This window comes from Rhinatrema bivittatum, chromosome 1 (assembly GCF_901001135.1).
Source record: "Rhinatrema bivittatum chromosome 1, aRhiBiv1.1, whole genome shotgun sequence".
Taxonomy (NCBI): domain Eukaryota; kingdom Metazoa; phylum Chordata; class Amphibia; order Gymnophiona; family Rhinatrematidae; genus Rhinatrema; species Rhinatrema bivittatum.
This window is the reverse complement of record NC_042615.1, coordinates 559,565,248-559,582,733: the sequence shown is the minus strand read 5'-3', so window position 1 is coordinate 559,582,733 and position 17,486 is coordinate 559,565,248. Positions and strand designations below refer to the sequence as shown.

The window sequence follows — 17,486 nt, the reverse complement described above, 5'->3', positions numbered from 1 at the left end:
GATCAGCCAATAAAGCACTCCTAACCATTCCTTCAGTCAGGACAGCGAGACTCACCCAAGTTAGAGAAAAGGCCTTATCCTTATCAGGCCCTACACTGTGGAACACAATGCCACTAGAGATCAGATTACAAAGAGACCTCAAAACATTTAAAAAAAAGTTTAAAAACCTGGCTTTTTAAACAAGCCTTTCACAAAGAGAACAGGGAATAGAATGTATGCAGGAACAGGCAGAAGATCACCAGCACAAAGCACTGTCTCAACATGTACGTCGGAGTAGTTTATTAGTTTACCTCACGGCTAACTTAATAGAATTAAACAGAACATGAGACTTATACCTGTAAAAAGTAACTGACAGGTATACATGGTAAAGACTTACCTCACTCAACAAATACGATTTATTATGACATGATGTAACCGAACCTTATTGGCACTTGTTAGAATGTACTACCGTACACATTTAACTACTTTAATTAACGTGCCTCTATGTAAACCGTTGTGATGGTATATAACTTAACAAAGGTATAGAAAAGATTTTAAATAAATAAAATAAATAAATAAATAAATCTCCTTTGTAAGGAAGCCCCTGGGACTCCGTCTCCTGTAGATTTATCGCCGAACCGAAGCCTCGATTCTTTTGAATTGGTGCATCTCCTTGTAGGCCAGGACCGGGAGACAGCAGCGGCGGGCATTGAACTGTTCTATCTGGGGTACCTCCGTTGATTACCGTGATGCCCTATCCCATCCGAGGGTGGCTGCAAGTGGCAGATTTGGTCGCTTCTGAACTTCAGCAATCAGTGACTGTAACCCAACTTTCACCTGGAGAGTTGAAAGGTTTTTTGGGATTGGGAGGCTTCGATTCCCATTGCTTTCCTGTCCCTTCGGGAAGGGGAGATATGACTGGGTTTCCAGGGTGACCCTTATGGGTCCCTCCCTGGACGCCTGGTTGCCCACCCCTACCATTTCCTGGAGAAGAGATGTCACTGCTTCTGAATGGCAGTCGCTCTCTATTCTTCGTGGGATCTGAGAGCCAGTCAGGCCGTAACGCTCTCCTTAGGTCATCCTAAGGCTCAGCAGGCCTATTTCGCAAGACTTGTACTAGGAGTGTCATGAAGATTAGGGGTTTCTCCCAAATCGGAGTTACATTTGATACCTGCTGAGCTCAATGGGTGTTTTTTGGAGGACCACTATTGCCAGTCATTCTTGCCTGTGGGACCCTACTTCAGCGAGGAGGGTTCTAGTCCCATCTAATTGGCAAGTATGCCTTTCAACTTATCGCCATGGCCAGGACTGAGGGACTTGGGGGACGAGGGACCCCGCAACAGAGGTGCTACTCTTTGGTTGCAGTGGCTTGCAACCTATACTTCCTTATTTTAGGGATAACCCTGGTTGAAGACAGGAGAGTCCTGGTTCATGCAACGGTTGTTCCATTTACTGGACCAAGTGCTTCCTTGGAGGAAGTATATGTAATCATGGCTGAGGTAGTATTACCTAAGCCAGGTTGGTGGGCAGTCTGTTCCCAGATCACATTGACCCTGCTCTGGTACCCTTAAGGTTTCCAGGCCAATGAAGAATTCCTGTTCTACAGGGGTTTGCACTTGTGGCACCTGGCTTCCTGTCTTTTAATGTAGTGTTTCTGGATTTCTTCCCTGGGGGATTCCATCTCATTTTCAGTTGTTCCAAGCAGGTTGAGGGCTCTATCTTGGTGGGTAACTCCCTGCTGGAATCGGCAGTGTGTTATTCGCTTGGGGTTGAGATATACAACCTTGTTCTTACCCCTGCAGTCCATCAGTCTGCGTCTTTGTGTTCTTCGCTCCTTCAGACTTCCAGTTGGAATGTTGAGGGGATAGGAAGAAAAACTAGGGCATTTGTGGTATATTTTAGTGTATACTTGCAGGGAAAAATACACCACTTTTTCCCTATATTTTTGTCAAGTTCTGGCCAGTACTGCCTTTAGCTTTTCTCACTTCACTGGGTTGTCCAAAATGCTTTTCTGCTCCCCTGAACTATCCTGTAGACAGGATGGATAGCCCTGCCCTTGACAGGGTGCACCGTTGGTGAGCTTCAGGCTTTATTTCCCTGCTCAGGGGTTTGGACTAGCAGTCCCATTCAGTGATTGCTTTTCATCCCCTGAAACTCTTGATGCTGTCCTGTATGGTTAGCTATGTCTGGTACTTTGGCAAATAGGGTCTGTCACAGACCCTGCTGTTGTTGCTGATTATTCTTCCAAGTGCTGCTTGGGTTTTTCTGCCTATTGTGCATATCAGCCAAACATGAGGCACACTTCTGCAGATGCATTCTGTCCTTCAGATGCCAGTGGACCATAGTTTCTTTCTAGAGAGCTTTCAGGCCCCAGTTGGTTTTTCTGTTGTCTTGTAACACCAAAGGAAACACAGCAGTCTTCAGCCAAGAGTTCTTCTCTTGTTTACATCTCTAGATTTTTCCTGTATCCAGGAGGTTCTAGACCTATTGTCGTTGTCAGGGGTTACTGATGTGAAACCCTGCTTGAAATGTTTTCTTGCTGGCATTCGCATCAGTCCCCTGCCTTAGGCTTTTCTGCTACACATTGGGGTTTTGTGTCTCAGTCTTTTCTATGGTTTTCTCTTTGTAGAACCTAACTCTTTTCCCATCTAGACCCCTTTGTGGGTCACCTGCCTCACAGGCAAAAGGACAGCCTATAGCTTGGGAATAATCCATGTGCGAGAACTGTCATCCTGCGTCTACTCGGAGAAAGCAGAGTTGCTTACTTGTAACAGGTGTTCTCACAGAACAAGCAGGATGGTAGTCCTCACATATGGGTAACATTACAGGATGGAGCCCAATCACGGAACACTTTTGTCAAAGTTTCTAGAAGTTTGACTGGCACCTACTGGGCATGCCCAGCATGGCACTAAACTTGCAGGCAGCAGGGGTCCCCCTTCAGTCTTCTTTTTTCCTTGCAGCAGTAGCCACGCGGGTTAAGGAGCTCCACAGAGATTCCTGACAGGAATTTTCCTCACGGAATTACTATAAACTTTCATACCCCACAGGGGTCCCGCTCTCGAATCTTTGCTTCTGCGGTACTCCAGTAAGTTTTTTACCTGGTTACGGTCTATTCCCGCGGTCTACTGGCTGTCAACCGCACCGCGGCTCAATTTTTCAAAGGCCATGGTGTCGGGGTTCCGTCGGTGCCCTGACTGCGATCGCACCATGTCCATAACAGACCCCCATAAAGTCTGTGTAATGAAATTTAATGTGGATAAGTGCAAGGTGATGCATATAGGGAAAAATAACCCATGCTATAATTACACAATGTTGGGTTCCATATTAGATGCTACAACCCAAGAAAGAGATCTAGGTGTCATAGTGGATAACACTTTGAAATCGTCGGTACAGTGTGCTGCGGCAGTCAAAAAAGCAAACAGAATGTTGGGAATTATTAGAAAGGGAATGGTGAATAAAACGGAAAATGTCATAATGCCTCTGTATCGCTCCATGGTGAGACCGCACCTTGAATACTCTGTACAATTCTGGTCGCCGCATCTCAAAAAAGATATAGTTGCGATGGAGAAGGTACAGAGAAGGGCTACCAAAATGATAAGGGGAATGGAACAACTCCCCTATGAGGAAAGACTAAAGAGGTTAGGACTTTTCAGCTTGGAAAAGAGACGGCTGAGGTGGGATATGATAGAGGTGTTTAAAATCATGAGAGGTCTAGAACGGATAGATGTGAATCAGTTATTTACTCTTTTGGATAATAGAAAGACTAGGGGGCACTCCATGAAGTTAGTGTGTGGCACATTTAAAACTAATCGGAGAAAGTTCTTTTTCATTCAACGCACAATTAAACTCTGGAATTTGTTGCCAGTGCAGTTAGTATAGCTGTGTTTAAAAAAGGATTGGATAAGTTCTTGGAGAAGTCCATTATCCCAGGACAAGCAGGATGCTAGTCCTCACATATGGGTGACATCGGTAATGGAGCCCTATACGGAAAAATTTCTGTCAAAATTTTTATGAACTTTTGACTGGCCCTGTGAGCCCACTGAGCATGCTCAGCATGCCATGATATTCTCAGCCACAGGGGTCTCCCTTCAGTCTTCTTTTTTCCGCGGAGCCGTTAGCCTCGCGGTTAAATTGGAGTCCTGAGGTGATTTTCACCATATAGAAAAAGTTCTGAAAAAGAACCGAAAAACTTCTACACCGCAGGGGTCTCCCATATTTTACATCACGGTAAGTTTTTCTCTTTTTGCGGCGGTTCCATACCGTGTTGTTTAGCCTAGAGTCGTCGACGGCTGTCCGACTTAATTATGGCTACGGGATTCAAGAAATGCCCGATTTGTTGTCATACGATGTCCATCACGGACCCACACTTAGAGTGTGTGCTCTGTCTCGGTGACAAACACGACATCCTATCCTGCCCAAAATGTGCCGAGATGACACCGAAGGACAGAAGACTCCGGATGGAGCGATCCGTAAGGTTGTCCTTAAGCGAAGACCGGATGAAGCGGGGGATAGGTCGTCACCATACCCGTCAGTTTCCTCGATAAAATCGTAGTCGGGCATTGAAAAAGGCATCGAACTCAAACAGAAACATCGGCAACGTCATCGGAGGCCTCATGATCCTGAGACCGACCCGATAACCGGCGGTCCATCAAAGGATCCTGGATCAGCATCTAAGAAACCTCGGAGGGACGACGCTTCATCAAGGCCTTCCACGGTGATCCCCACCGACACTGGTGCTGGGAACCGTACCTCCCCAGGGCCCTGCGGAGGTACCGGAATCGCCATCACTTCCTCCCCCCATAGCTGCTCTGGTCTCACCAGCTATGCGGGTGGAACTGGACGGCTATATCCACCAGGCAGTTAGGAATGCGCTCCTCGACACGATGCCAGCACTAACTCTACCTTCGAGGCCAGCGCCATCGCCACTCCTGTCTCCATGGATTCCATCGACGCCGGTACCGATACCGTTCCTGGTTCCATCGGAGACACCTTCGATGCCACTTCCGATATCCTCACCGGTCCCTTCACTGACTCCGCCAATGCCGATTCTGATGCCACTACCGGTTCCTCTGGAGATACCACCGATGTCGATGCCGGATTTATCTTTTTTTGCGCCAATTTTGGCAAAATTAGATACCTTCTTCGGCGCAATCCCTGTAAAACCTCAGGAAGTACCATTGCCACCGAGGGGACAAGACACTGTTGAAGAATCACCGATTCCTGGGCCCATTCCGGGTCAATCGGGGGTTCCACCTCCAGTTCCACCAATGTCTCCATTGTTTCCATCGATGCCTAAGAAACAACCATCGATGCCATCGGGGCATACAGTGCCTAGACCACATACACCGGATATATGAAAGGATACTGACACCGACACCTCTTCAGAAGCGGTCCTATCGAAACCATCTCCTCCAGAAGAACGAAGAAAATCCCCTCTGGAGGACTTATCCTTCTCTACCTTCATTAGGGATATGGCAGACACCATTCCCTTTCAGCTACAGTCAGAACAGGACGTCAGACAAAAAAACACTAGAAGTGTTGCAGTTCGTGGACCCACCTAAGGAGGTATTAGCAATACCAGTCCACGAAGTTCTCGTAGATTTACTTCACAGGTTATGGGAGCATTCCTGCTCCATACCACCAGTGAATAAGAGAACCGTTGCAACATACTTGGTACAACACATCCCAGGCTTCCAGAAGGCTCAACCACTTCACCAGTCAGTCATAGTTGAGTCAGCACAGAAGAAATCGAAGAGAATAAAAACTCATTCTTCGACTCCACCAGGGAAGGACAATAGATTCCTAGACAACATAGGAAGAAAAATGTTTCAGGGATCTATGTTAGTTTCCAGGATCGCATTCAATCAATTGTATATGACGCAATACTAGCATAATTTATGGAAGCAAATACAAGAACTCTCTGAAACTCTCCCTGAGCAAGTTCAGGAATCTTTCTCTGAAATAATCCACAAAGGTCTGGAAGCGGGCAAACACGAGGTTCGTGCAGCATACGATAGTTTTGAAACCGCATCAAGACTATCAGCAACAAGTATAAGTGCTCGAAGATGGGCCTGGCTCAAAGCCTCAGATTTGAGACCAGAGATATAGGAGAAACTGGCTGATCTCCCTTGTGTTGGAGACAATCTCTTCTGGGATAAAGTGAAAGAAGCAGTTTCCCTCTTAAAGGAACACTCAGAAGCCCTGAAACAACTATCTTCGGTACCTCAGGAGTCTCAATTAACATCCAGAAGACTCCCAAGAAAAGAATCCAAGCGCCTATATTATAGGCCAAGGCGTTATTATCCACCGCCTGCCCGTGGACGCTCATCCAGACTAACTCAGAGAACACAGTCTAGGCAACCAAGAGTGCCTAGAGCTCAACCCCCTCCACAGACAGGAGCAACGTTGGGATTTTGAAGCAATACCAGAGAACAGCAGCCTCTCCACTAATCCGACCCCAAATTTGCCAGTAGGAGGTCGGATTACCTACTACCAACACAATTAGTTTCACATTACCACAGACCAATGGGTACTTTCCATCACTTCTCAGGGGTACCACTTGGACTTTCTCACTGTACCAAACGATACTCCACCCACCTCATCTTGGACAGCAAACAATCCACAATTCTAAAAACAGAATTATCCACCCTTCTGAGAGCCAGGGCCGTGGAACCATTTCTCTGAACTCAGCAGGGCAGAGGATTCTACTCCCATTATTTCCTCATTCCAAAGAAAACAGGAGGTCTACGTCCCATTCTGGACCTCAGAAATCTCAACAAATTTCTGAGAAAAGAAAAATTCAGGAAGGTTTCTCTGGGCACCATGCTACCTCTACTTCAAAAAGGAGATTGGCTCTGTTCTCTGGATCTTCAAGACGCGTATGCCCACATTCCAATTTTCCCTCCTCATCGAAAGTACCTGCGATTCCTAGTAGGAAATCAACATTTTCAGTACAGGGTCCTACCGTTCGGCCTTGCCTCAGCACTCCGAGTGTTCACAAAGTGCCTGGAGGTGGCAGTGGCCCACCTACACAAACAGGGCGTGCACGTGTTTCCTTACCTGGACGATTGGCTCATCAGAAGTCAAACAAGAGAAGGAGCTTTCAACTCTCTCAAGATTACAATAACTCTACTCCATTCCTTGGGATTCCTCATCAACTACCAGAAATCCCATTTCACACCATCTCACCTGTTACAATTCATCGGAGCAGAATTGAACACCTTGACAGCAAAAGCTTTCCTTCCAAAAGACCGTGCACAGACACTCACCTCATTAGCAATCTCTCTACGTGCACGGACACAGGTGACAGCTCATCAATGCCTTACCCTTCTGGGTCACATGGCCTCCACAGTTCACGTCACTCCTATGGCCAGATTAGCCATGAGACTCACTCAATGGACACTCAAAAGACAATGGATACAAGCCATTCAACCACTGTCTCATCCAGTTCAAGTAACTCAGAAACTAAGATCCTCACTCCTATGGTGGACAACCATGGACAACTTGCTAAAAGGCCTACCTTTCCAACAACCAATTACGCAAATGACGTTAACTACAGATGCATCCACCTTGGGTTGGGGAGCACACATTGGTCATCTGCAGACCCAAGGTACTTGGACAAAGCTTGAAGCTACATTTCAGATAAATTTCCTAGACTCCGAGCTATATGTTATGCGCTGCATGCGTTCAAGGACTGCCTTTGTCACAAGACTGTTCTGATACAAACAGACAACACAGTAGCCATGTGGTACATCAACAAACAAAGAGGTACGCGCTCTTATCTCCTTTGTCAAGAAGCTGCACAGATTTGGGACTGGGCCCTAGCACACTCGATGCTTCTAGCAGGAATTCACAATGTAGTGGCGGACCGCTTCAGTCGTCAATTCCAACCTCACGAGTGGTCTCTGGATCCAGAAGTGGCGACCAAGATCTTTCAGCATTGGGGGTTAACCAACAATAGACCTCTTTGCATCACAACTGAATTACAAATTGGACAATTATTGCTCCCTGTTTCAGCAGAGAAACCACTTACCCAGGGACGCCTTTGCTCGCCACTGGGACTCAGGTCTTCTATATGCGTATCCTCCGATACCACTAATAACCAAAACTCCAGTGAAGCTACAACAGGACAAGGGATCCATGATACTCATAGCCCCATATTGGCCTCGACTAGTATGGTTTCCCACACTTCTAGACCTCTCGATCAGAGACCCAATTCGCATGGGCACAGCACCCACTCTCATAACTCAGGATCAGGGCAGGTTGTGCCATCCCAACCTTCAATCCCTATCCCACACAGCATGGATGTTGAAAGCTTGATCTTACAACCTCTCAATCTTTCAACTAATGTCTCCCAAGTGCTTGTAGCTTCACATAAACCTTCCACACGAAAGACCTATTGCGCTAAATGAAAACGGTTTACCAAGTGGTGCACACAAAACAGTGATGACCCTTTTTCCTGCACTACATCATCTTTATTAGACTACCTTTGGCACCTCTCAGACTCTGGTCTCCAGACCTCATCTGTAAGAGTGCATTTAAGTGCAATCTCAGCTTATCACAATACAGTCGGAGATGCACCAGTATCAGTGCAACCCCTCGTTAGTAGGTTCATGAGAGGTTTAATCCAACTAAAACCTCTGCATCGACTACCAGTTACACAATGGGATCTTAATGTGGTCTTAACAAGGCTCATGCGTTCCTCTTTTGAACCCATGAATTCATGTGAGGTTAAATTTCTCACATGGAAGGCTATTTTCTTAATAGCCATCACATCAGCAAGAAGGGTTAGTGAGTTACAAGCACTGGTCACATACTCACCCTACACAAAATTCCTACATGATAGAGTGGTACTCCGTACACACCCAAAATTCCTTCCTAAAGTGGTCACTGAATTCCACTTGAATCAATCCATCATTTTGCCTACTTTCTTCCCAAAACCACACTCTCATCAAGGAGAGAGGGCTTTACACACCTTAGACTGTAAACGTGCACTTGCTTATTACTTAGATCGCACTGCAGTTCATAGGAAATCCAACCAGCTCTTTGTTTCGTTTGATCCAAACAAACCTGGAAAGGCAGTAGGCAAGCAAACTTTATCCAATTGGCTAGCAGATTGCATACAGTTTTGCTATGACAAAGCAGGCCTGCCTTTCCAAGGGCGAGTAAAGGCGCATTCAGTAAGAGCAATGACAACCTCAGTAGCACACTATCGTTCAGTGGAAATAGCTGACATATGTAGAGCAGCAAAATGGAGTTCTCTTCACACCTTTGCGGCTCATTACTGTTTAGACAAAGAAGGACGACAAGATTCAGCCTATGGACAATCTGTCTTAAAGAACTTGTTTCCAGTATGATCCCAACTTCTTCCACACCCAACCTTTCATGATTTCAGGCTGCCTCATTTTTCCCAACAGTACACTAGTTGTTGTGCCTGTTGCACAAGTTCTAAGCTGTTGGACCAATACAAAGATGACTCAGCCTGTAGCTTGCTAATCACCCATATGTGAGGACTAGCATCCTGCTTGTCCTGGGATAAAGCAAAATTGCTTACCTTGTAATAGGTGTTATCCCAGGACAGCAGGATGTAGTCCTCACGAAACTCACCCGCCACCCCGTGGAGTTGGGTCCAATACGTATTTTTATTTTATTTTTGGCTAATGCTAATTGCTACAAAACAGACTGAAGGGAGACCCCTGTGGCTGAGAATATCATGGCATGCTGAGCATGCTCAGTGGGCCCACAGTGCCAGTCAAATGTTTCTAGAAACTTTGACAGAAGTTTTTCCGTAAAGTGCTCCATTACCGATGTCACCCATATGTAAGGACTACATCCTGCTGTCCTGGGATAACACCTATTACAAGGTAAGCAATTTTGCTTTATTTATTTATTTATTTCGAATTTTTCTATACCGACATTCTTGAACAAAGATATCAAATCATATCGGTTTACAATTGAACATAACTGTCGCGGTTATGGCGTTACATCGAACATAGAACATTGAGCAATAAACATAGGACAGGTCAACAGTTCAACAATAATATATAGTGAAATGCTTCATCATAGAGTAACAAAATATATATAAATAGCGGAACAACAACTGGGGCGACTGTATGCGTAATATCAAAATACGTTTAATGAAGTGTCATTATGCAGCTGCATAGTGGATAAGGCGTGGTGGTAGCATAGGGCATAAGGTAGCAATGAGAGTATGACTGAGTGGTGGAGGGAGGAGGAGTATGTAGGCAGGAAGGGAGTGAGGCATTGAAACAAGATTGACGGGATATAATGTGGGAGTAATGGGTGATCAAGTCTCCTTAGAGATCCTTAAGGATCGGGTGACTCCTTAAAGAGTATGGTACGGAAGAGATGGGTGCTCAAGTGTCTCCTTAAAGTCCTGATATGTCTTATGTCCTGAGGTTACCTTGTGTCATGTTATGTCTTTTGACCCGTGTCAGAGTAATGTTGAGATTCAGGAAAGGCTTGTCTGAAGAGCCATGTTTTAAGGTGTTTTTTAAAAGTTTGGAGAGAGGGTTCTTGGCGAAGCTCGGGTGGTAACGAATTCCAAAGGTTGGGCCCGGCTGTGGACATGGCGCGTTTTCTTAAAGTGGTTTTGATCGGTGGTGCGTATAGGGCTCCTTTGTAGGCGTTTCTAATAGGTCTAGCAGAAGTTTGAATGCGGAGTTGAGAGTTTAATTTGAGGTGGGCGATGCCGTGGATGTCCTTGTGAATCATCATTAGTGTTTTGAAGGTGATCCTGTGTTTTATGGGAAGCCAGTGAAGACTTTGGAGTATGGGTGTGATGTGTGCTCTTTTGTTTTAATTTGTGAGAAGTCTTGCTGCAGCATTCTGGACCATCTGTAAAGGTTTGGTAGATATAGCAGGGAGGCCTAGGAGAAGAGAGTTGCAGTAATCTAATTTTGTAAGGATGAGAGACTGGACTACAAGCCTGAAGTCACTGAAGTGTAGAAGAGGTTTCAGATTTTTGAGGACTTGCAGTTTATAGAAACATTCCTTGGTTGTATTGTGGATGAAAGATTTTAGGTTGAATAGGTTGTCAAGCCGCATCCCAAGGTCTCTGACGGAAGAGGTGTGATTTATGAGTGTATTAGTGGATTGTGGTGTGCTTTGTGGATTGATGAGATTGTGTTTTTCATCTGGCGAAATGATAAGGATTTCTGTCTTTGAGTTAAGGATGAGGTTGAGGTTGGTGAGCAGGTTGGTGATGGATTGTAAGCAGCAATTCCAGTGTGCCCAGGTTTTTTGCAGGGATTCGGTGATAGGAAGAAGAATTTGAACATCGTCGGCGAAAATGTAGTATGTTAGTTTGAGGTTGGCGAGTAGATGACAGAGAGGTAGTAGATAGATGTTGAAGAGCGTCGGGGAGAGGGATGAACCTTGTGGGATTCCTCTGTTTGATTTGATTGGGAGAGATTCTTTATTATTAATTCTGACCTTATAGAATCTGTCTTCAAGGAAAGATTTGAACCATTCATGTGCCTCACCTTGGATGCCGATGTCTGTTAGGCGTTCCAGTAGAATTGGAACGCCTAACAGACATCGGCGTATGGAAGGCGTGACGTCACGACGCTTGACGTCACGGCATGTGACTGCCTTGAGTGCCGAAATCGCACGGGCGTACACAGGCGTGCATTCATTCACTGCCGGTGGGGGCTGCCGGAGGCCGCTTTCGCCGCCGGCTCCCTCCGCCTGCATGAATGCACGCCCACCCGCCCGCCAGCTCCCGCCGCAGCCTGGATCGAACACGCACCCACCCGCCCGCCGGCTCCCGCCGCCGCCTGGATGAACGGGCGCCCACCCGCCCGCCGCCGCCTGGATCGAACGCGCGCCCACCCGCCCGCTGGCTCCCGCCGCCGCCTGGATCGAACGCGCGCCCACCCGCCCGCTGGCTCCCGCTGCCGCCGCCTGGATGAACGGGCGCCCACCCGCCCGCCGCCGCCTGGATCGAACGCGCGCCCACCCGCCTGCCGGCTCCCGCTGCGCCTGGATCGAACGCGCGCCCACCCACCCGCCAGCTCCCGCCGCCGCCGCCTGGATGAACGGGCGCCCTCCCGCCCGCCGGCTCCTGCTGCCGCCTCGATGACCGCCCGCCCGCCCGTGTGGAGATGGGGGATTCAGAAAGTGACAGGTATTTATATATATATATATATATATATATATAACAACTTTACGCTGCAAATGTTAGTATATATGGTGCAGTCCGGTACGTAGCTGTTTGAACACCACACTAACACCAGGTAGAGGGTAGGCGGTAAACTAACAGGTTAAGGACACGGCAAAATAGCGGGTTACAAAGGAGATAATCGGAGCGCGTGTCACAGTATCGGAGGGGAATAGCTAATTCGTTCATTAAATAGCTAATTCGTTCATTTACATGTCATATACATGCTGGGTGTGGAAAGGGTTATGCGTCGGTTTCAAGAGGCGTTAAGGACGCGTGAAACTGGAGACTGTATCGCAGGATCGCCTTACGCGTCCAAATTATGCGCCCACAGCGGGTTACAGACGGGGAATCTCCAACCGCACGTTATAGTATCGAGCTGATAGTGTGAAAAAGTTATCACAATTTGCAGTAACTTAGCACTTCACATAGGTATTAGTGCAAATGGCAATAAACTGCCTATTACCATAAAACATGCCCCTTTTCCTATCACATGCAATATTTAGTGCATTTTGATAAATCCTGGCCTGTTAGCTGGATGTGCTATTGAGCAGGTCTAAATTTAGCTGGAGAAATTTATCCAGCTAACTCAAAAGTTAGCGGCACAACTGCACCACTGAATATACCAGATAAGTAAGCCAGATAAGTTTATTTGACTTATCTAGCCAGCTAGGTTTTGAATGTGGACCTCTAAATGTCTTAATTATGGCCATCTTAAATATTTGACTGATGTATTAGTAAAATAAGAGCCTTCTATATTGCAGTGTTTTTATTTTATTTATTTAGGCGGTTTATATACCATCGTTCTAAAAGAAGATCATAACGTTTTACAAATTCAGCATTCATATTCTTGGTCAGCATTCACATACTGGATCAACATTCATATTCTAGATCAGCACAATGGCAAATACATATTAAAGGTGATATTCATACATATTCTAGGTCAACACAACAGCAGTTACATCTTCTAGGTCGATATTTCAACCTCTAGTACAAGATAACTCATGTGCTATCATAATTGATTGTAATCTTTAATTTCCATTTCATTATTCTTCACGTAATAATCAGTATGTTGTCATGTTACACTTTACCTCGTTCATTACTTATTGCTCAGAGTACTAACATTATTTCTGGTGCTGACAGTGAAGTTATCGGCATATTGGATTTTATATTGAATCATAATCATTTCTAAAGAGCCATGTATTCAGTTCACGTTTGAAACTCTTTCTTTCTGTTATCAGACGTAATGACTCTGGAAGAGAGTTCCAGAACTTGGGGGCGCACTATGGAAAACATTTGGTCTCTTATTTGTGTTTGGTGTGTGTTCTGTGCTGTAGGTACCTTTAGAAGTCCTTGCGTTCTTAGGGCTCTCTGTGGTGGGTATGGTTGAAGTGTCACTCCTATTAAGCATGGGTTAATGTTGTTGATGATATTAAAAATTAGAGTTAATACTTTATAATGAATTCTGGATTGTACAGGGAGCCAGTGCAGTGCTATCAGTGAGGGGATGATGTAGTCAAATTTCCTTGTCCCTAGTAAGAGTCTAGCTGAGGGAGTTTGTATTAACTAGTGGTTTTAATAGTCCTGAGGGTAGGCTTAGTAATAGGGAGTTGCAATAATCTAAGTTTGAAAATATTAGTGTTTGTAAAACAGTGCGGAAGTCCTGTACTGTTAGTAATGGTTTCAGCCAATGTAAAATTCTCAGTTTGGAGTATCCTGTTTTAATTAATTTGCTTATATGCTTTTTCATTGTGAAGTTCTTATTGATCTGTATTCCTAGGTCCCGTACTTGATCTGAGGGATTAATGTTAACAATTCTTCACAGCAAGCTTTACTTACCTCTTCCTCACTTCCTCAAGCTCGATTGCATGTGATGGAAGTTCATCTTTTAGACATGTGACATGATATTTTTGGAAGCAATTGCCATATCAAATTTAGATTAATAAAAGTCTATATAGAATCCTATACAGTCATTGGTGATTGGCATAACAGGTATTTTTAATTTTTAAAAATATTTTTTTTATATGTTGTAGCGTAAAACTATTATGGATTTGTATTTTATATTTATTTTATATATCTAATTTTCCTATAGGATGCTTTTATGTTTGTGTTTCATTGATTATGTTTTTGATTTATATTTATTTGATTATTGTTATGTGAAATTTCATAAGCTGTATTTTATTAGTGTTTTGATTGTTTTCCATTGTTGTTTAATAAAAAGGTAGACAGTTACAATTAAATATAAATAAATAAAAATAATAAATGCATACAGGTTAGTTTGACCAGAGTGGGATTTGTTGAATACATTGAATTATAGAATGAAAGCTAGGATAGATTCACCAGAGAAGTCATATCACACAAATCTGATTCCTCTCTTTGGATAATAGGGGAATTAGATTAAGGAAGACCACTGGGTGTAGTTTATTTAGATTTCACTTTCATGCAGAAGAAGACTTGTAAGTATTCAGAGAAACCCCAGGTTGGGTCATAAGATAGTAAATTAGGTTAGAAATTGGTTGACTGATAGGTGACAGAACCTTGTGTTAAATAGAATTCCTCTGAATAGAGATGACCAGCAGGATGCCAGAACTCAGTCCTGGTCCTAGTTTTATTTGATGGATTTGCAAGTGATATTGGAAAAAGTTAGATGGGTTGATGTGTTTCTTTACTGATGACACAGAGATCTTCAACAGTGTAAATGTCATCTGAAATGGAAACAATGAGGCAGAATCTAAAATAATGTGGTGAGGGAACGAGCGTATGATTCCAAAAGTGTACTGTAGCATGAGAACCCCATGGATTATGGGTAGTACCAACAATGCGCAACTCAAGAGTTAACCGAGCCATGTGGTTGGCAGTTTTTGCAAGCAGGGAAGGGGGTCATATGGAAGGAGGAATGATGGTAAGAGTGTATGTTTTTGTGTGAAATAGAGTGGGGTAGAGGTCATGATTCTATGGCAGGTAGCAGATTGTGAATAATTATAACAAACTGGGGGTTTTGATTATAAGAATAACATCCCAAATTTTTATTTCTGCTTTTCCCCACTCCATCTGTCATTATATTGTAAATATAGATGTTACATGTTTATGTTCATGTTTGGTTTCAGGAAATCCAAAGGGAATATGCCATTTTGTCTGTGTGGCTTCTTCTTCCTGAAGAATTATGGATAAATATTTTTTCGTTTCTGTCCCATAAAGAGCTGTCTCAGGCTGCACAAGTTTGCCACCGCTTTCGAAAAATTGCAAGTGATAAAACATTGTGTAAGTTTTCATTTTTTAAAATGTATTGTTGAAGAAATGGAGGACAAGAAGAGCCTTCCAAAGTCATAATTTTCTTTTGCACAAGGAGGACAATTTTCAGAGTGATCTTCCTGGGTAAAGATCCCATGAAAGTGACTAAAAGTACACTCTGGCTTTCACAGCATGCACATATTTACATAGATTAAAAAGAGGCATTCCATATAGCACCTTACATTTGTATTTTCACATGTATACATGCTGTTTATCACTAATTGGTCATCCACATAAATAGCAGGAGCAAATATACGCAGCATCTTTTTATATGTGTACTACTTAGGTAGTTTAGCTTCAAGGTACACATGTACAAATGTGTGCATATACCTTGCAACTAGTGAGAGGGATGGGAAATTTGCCACCTAATAGACCAGTTCATAGTATTTGCCTAATCACATATTAGACTAAGGAGGTAATTTTCAAAGGAGTTACATGTGTAAATGTATCATACTTTATCCCAGGATAAGCAGGATGCTAGTCCTCACATATGGGTGACATCATTGATGGAGCCCTGGTATGGAAAACTTTCTGTCAAAGTTTCTAGAAACTTTTTTTTTTTTTTGTATTTAAAAGGTTTTTATTGAAATGAGGTGCAGAAATTACATATCCATAAAAGTTTCTAGAAACTTTTGACTGGCCCTGTGAGGCCACTGAGCATGCCCAGCATGCCATGATATTCTCTGCCACAAGGGTCTCTCTTCACTCTTCGTTTTTCTGCGCTGCTGTAAGCATCGCGGAACAAGGAGCCTTGTGAGTTTTCTCACAGTGTTTGCTGACTGAAAAGTCATTTATTTTCTCATTCTTTTTCTCCCACAAGGGATCTCTCTCAGATTTCCACTGGCTGGTGAGTAATCATAGTCTCATTTTTACTCCCTGAGTAAAAAGTTTTTTCTCATAATTTTTTCCCTCATTTCATCGATGGCTGTCGATAGAAAATGGCTACCGGATTTAAAAAATGTCCTGTCTGTAATCAGACAATGTCCATTACAGACCCACACCTTGAGTGTGTCCTTTGTTTGGGGGACAAACATGATGTCTCAACCTGCCCTAAATGTGCAGAGATGACTCCCAAAGGAAGAAAACTTCGCCAAGAAAAGATGGAACATCTTTTCACTTACAGCTGCTTCCTTTTTCCTCAACGTCAACAAAATTGTCTCCAGCCGGAGTTTCAAAAAGAATAATATTGAAAAAACGTTGTCCGGAGGGATCCGGAGATCATCCATCGCCATCGACATCGACGGCATCGATAAGGTCAGTAATTGAACACCGGCCGAAACACCGTCACAGACATCGGCATACATCGACTCCAGTGGCGCTTCTCTCCCCGGAGGAACCGACTGCAAAGCGGCTTAAACTACAGGAAACACCGCTACCCTCGACGCTGGGGCCTTCACCTTCCGAAGAAATACCAATAGTCGAACCTCCACAGGGTTCTGTGGAAGGGGTATCGACGCCTCCACTGCCAGCGCGTTCAGCTGCTCTGCCTGCATCAGCTGTTCCGCAGGAATTGTTGGATTTTATCCGGCAAGTGGTGCTCCAGGCCCTTAAGGAGCAGATGCCTATTCCGGCGCCTTCGCCGATGCCGGTGCCTTCACCGATGCCGGTACCATTACCGATGCCGGTGATTGCACCGAACCCGGTGACTACACTGATGCTGACGACTCCGTCGATGCCGGTACCTGTACTGATGCCGACGGTTCTGTCGATGCCGGTGCCTACACTGATACCAGCCAAGGTGCCACCGGCACGACCATCGATGACACCGACGCCATCTTCAATTTCGGCCCCGATATCATCGATGCCAAGCTTACCTGAAGACCCAGGACAACCAGAACTGACACTCTATCAGCTCTTAGTGAAGGGATTTGATGAGGTAGTTGGTGCTCTTCCTCCCATGCCTCGGAAAGAACAGCCTGAAGGCATACCCTTCGATGACCCGCAACCAGGTCCTTCAGGGCTTCCCCATCCACCTAGACCTTCTCCACTATCTCCACCAAGAGAAGAGCCATACGATACTTGGGACGATGGACAA

General features: G+C 44.6%; 1 protein-coding gene across 3 annotated transcripts in view; it reads left to right on the top strand.

Annotated features, from left to right (window-relative positions):
* LOC115099247 overlaps positions 1 to 17,486 on the top strand; it is a 503,007-nt gene that overhangs the window by 166,246 nt on the left and 319,275 nt on the right. For all 3 annotated transcript variants that reach the window (XM_029616734.1, XM_029616743.1, XM_029616753.1), the window contains one exon: positions 15,268 to 15,421. In XM_029616734.1, the coding sequence (XP_029472594.1) occupies positions 15,268 to 15,421 (154 nt within the window). The remainder of the gene's footprint in view (positions 1 to 15,267; positions 15,422 to 17,486) is intronic.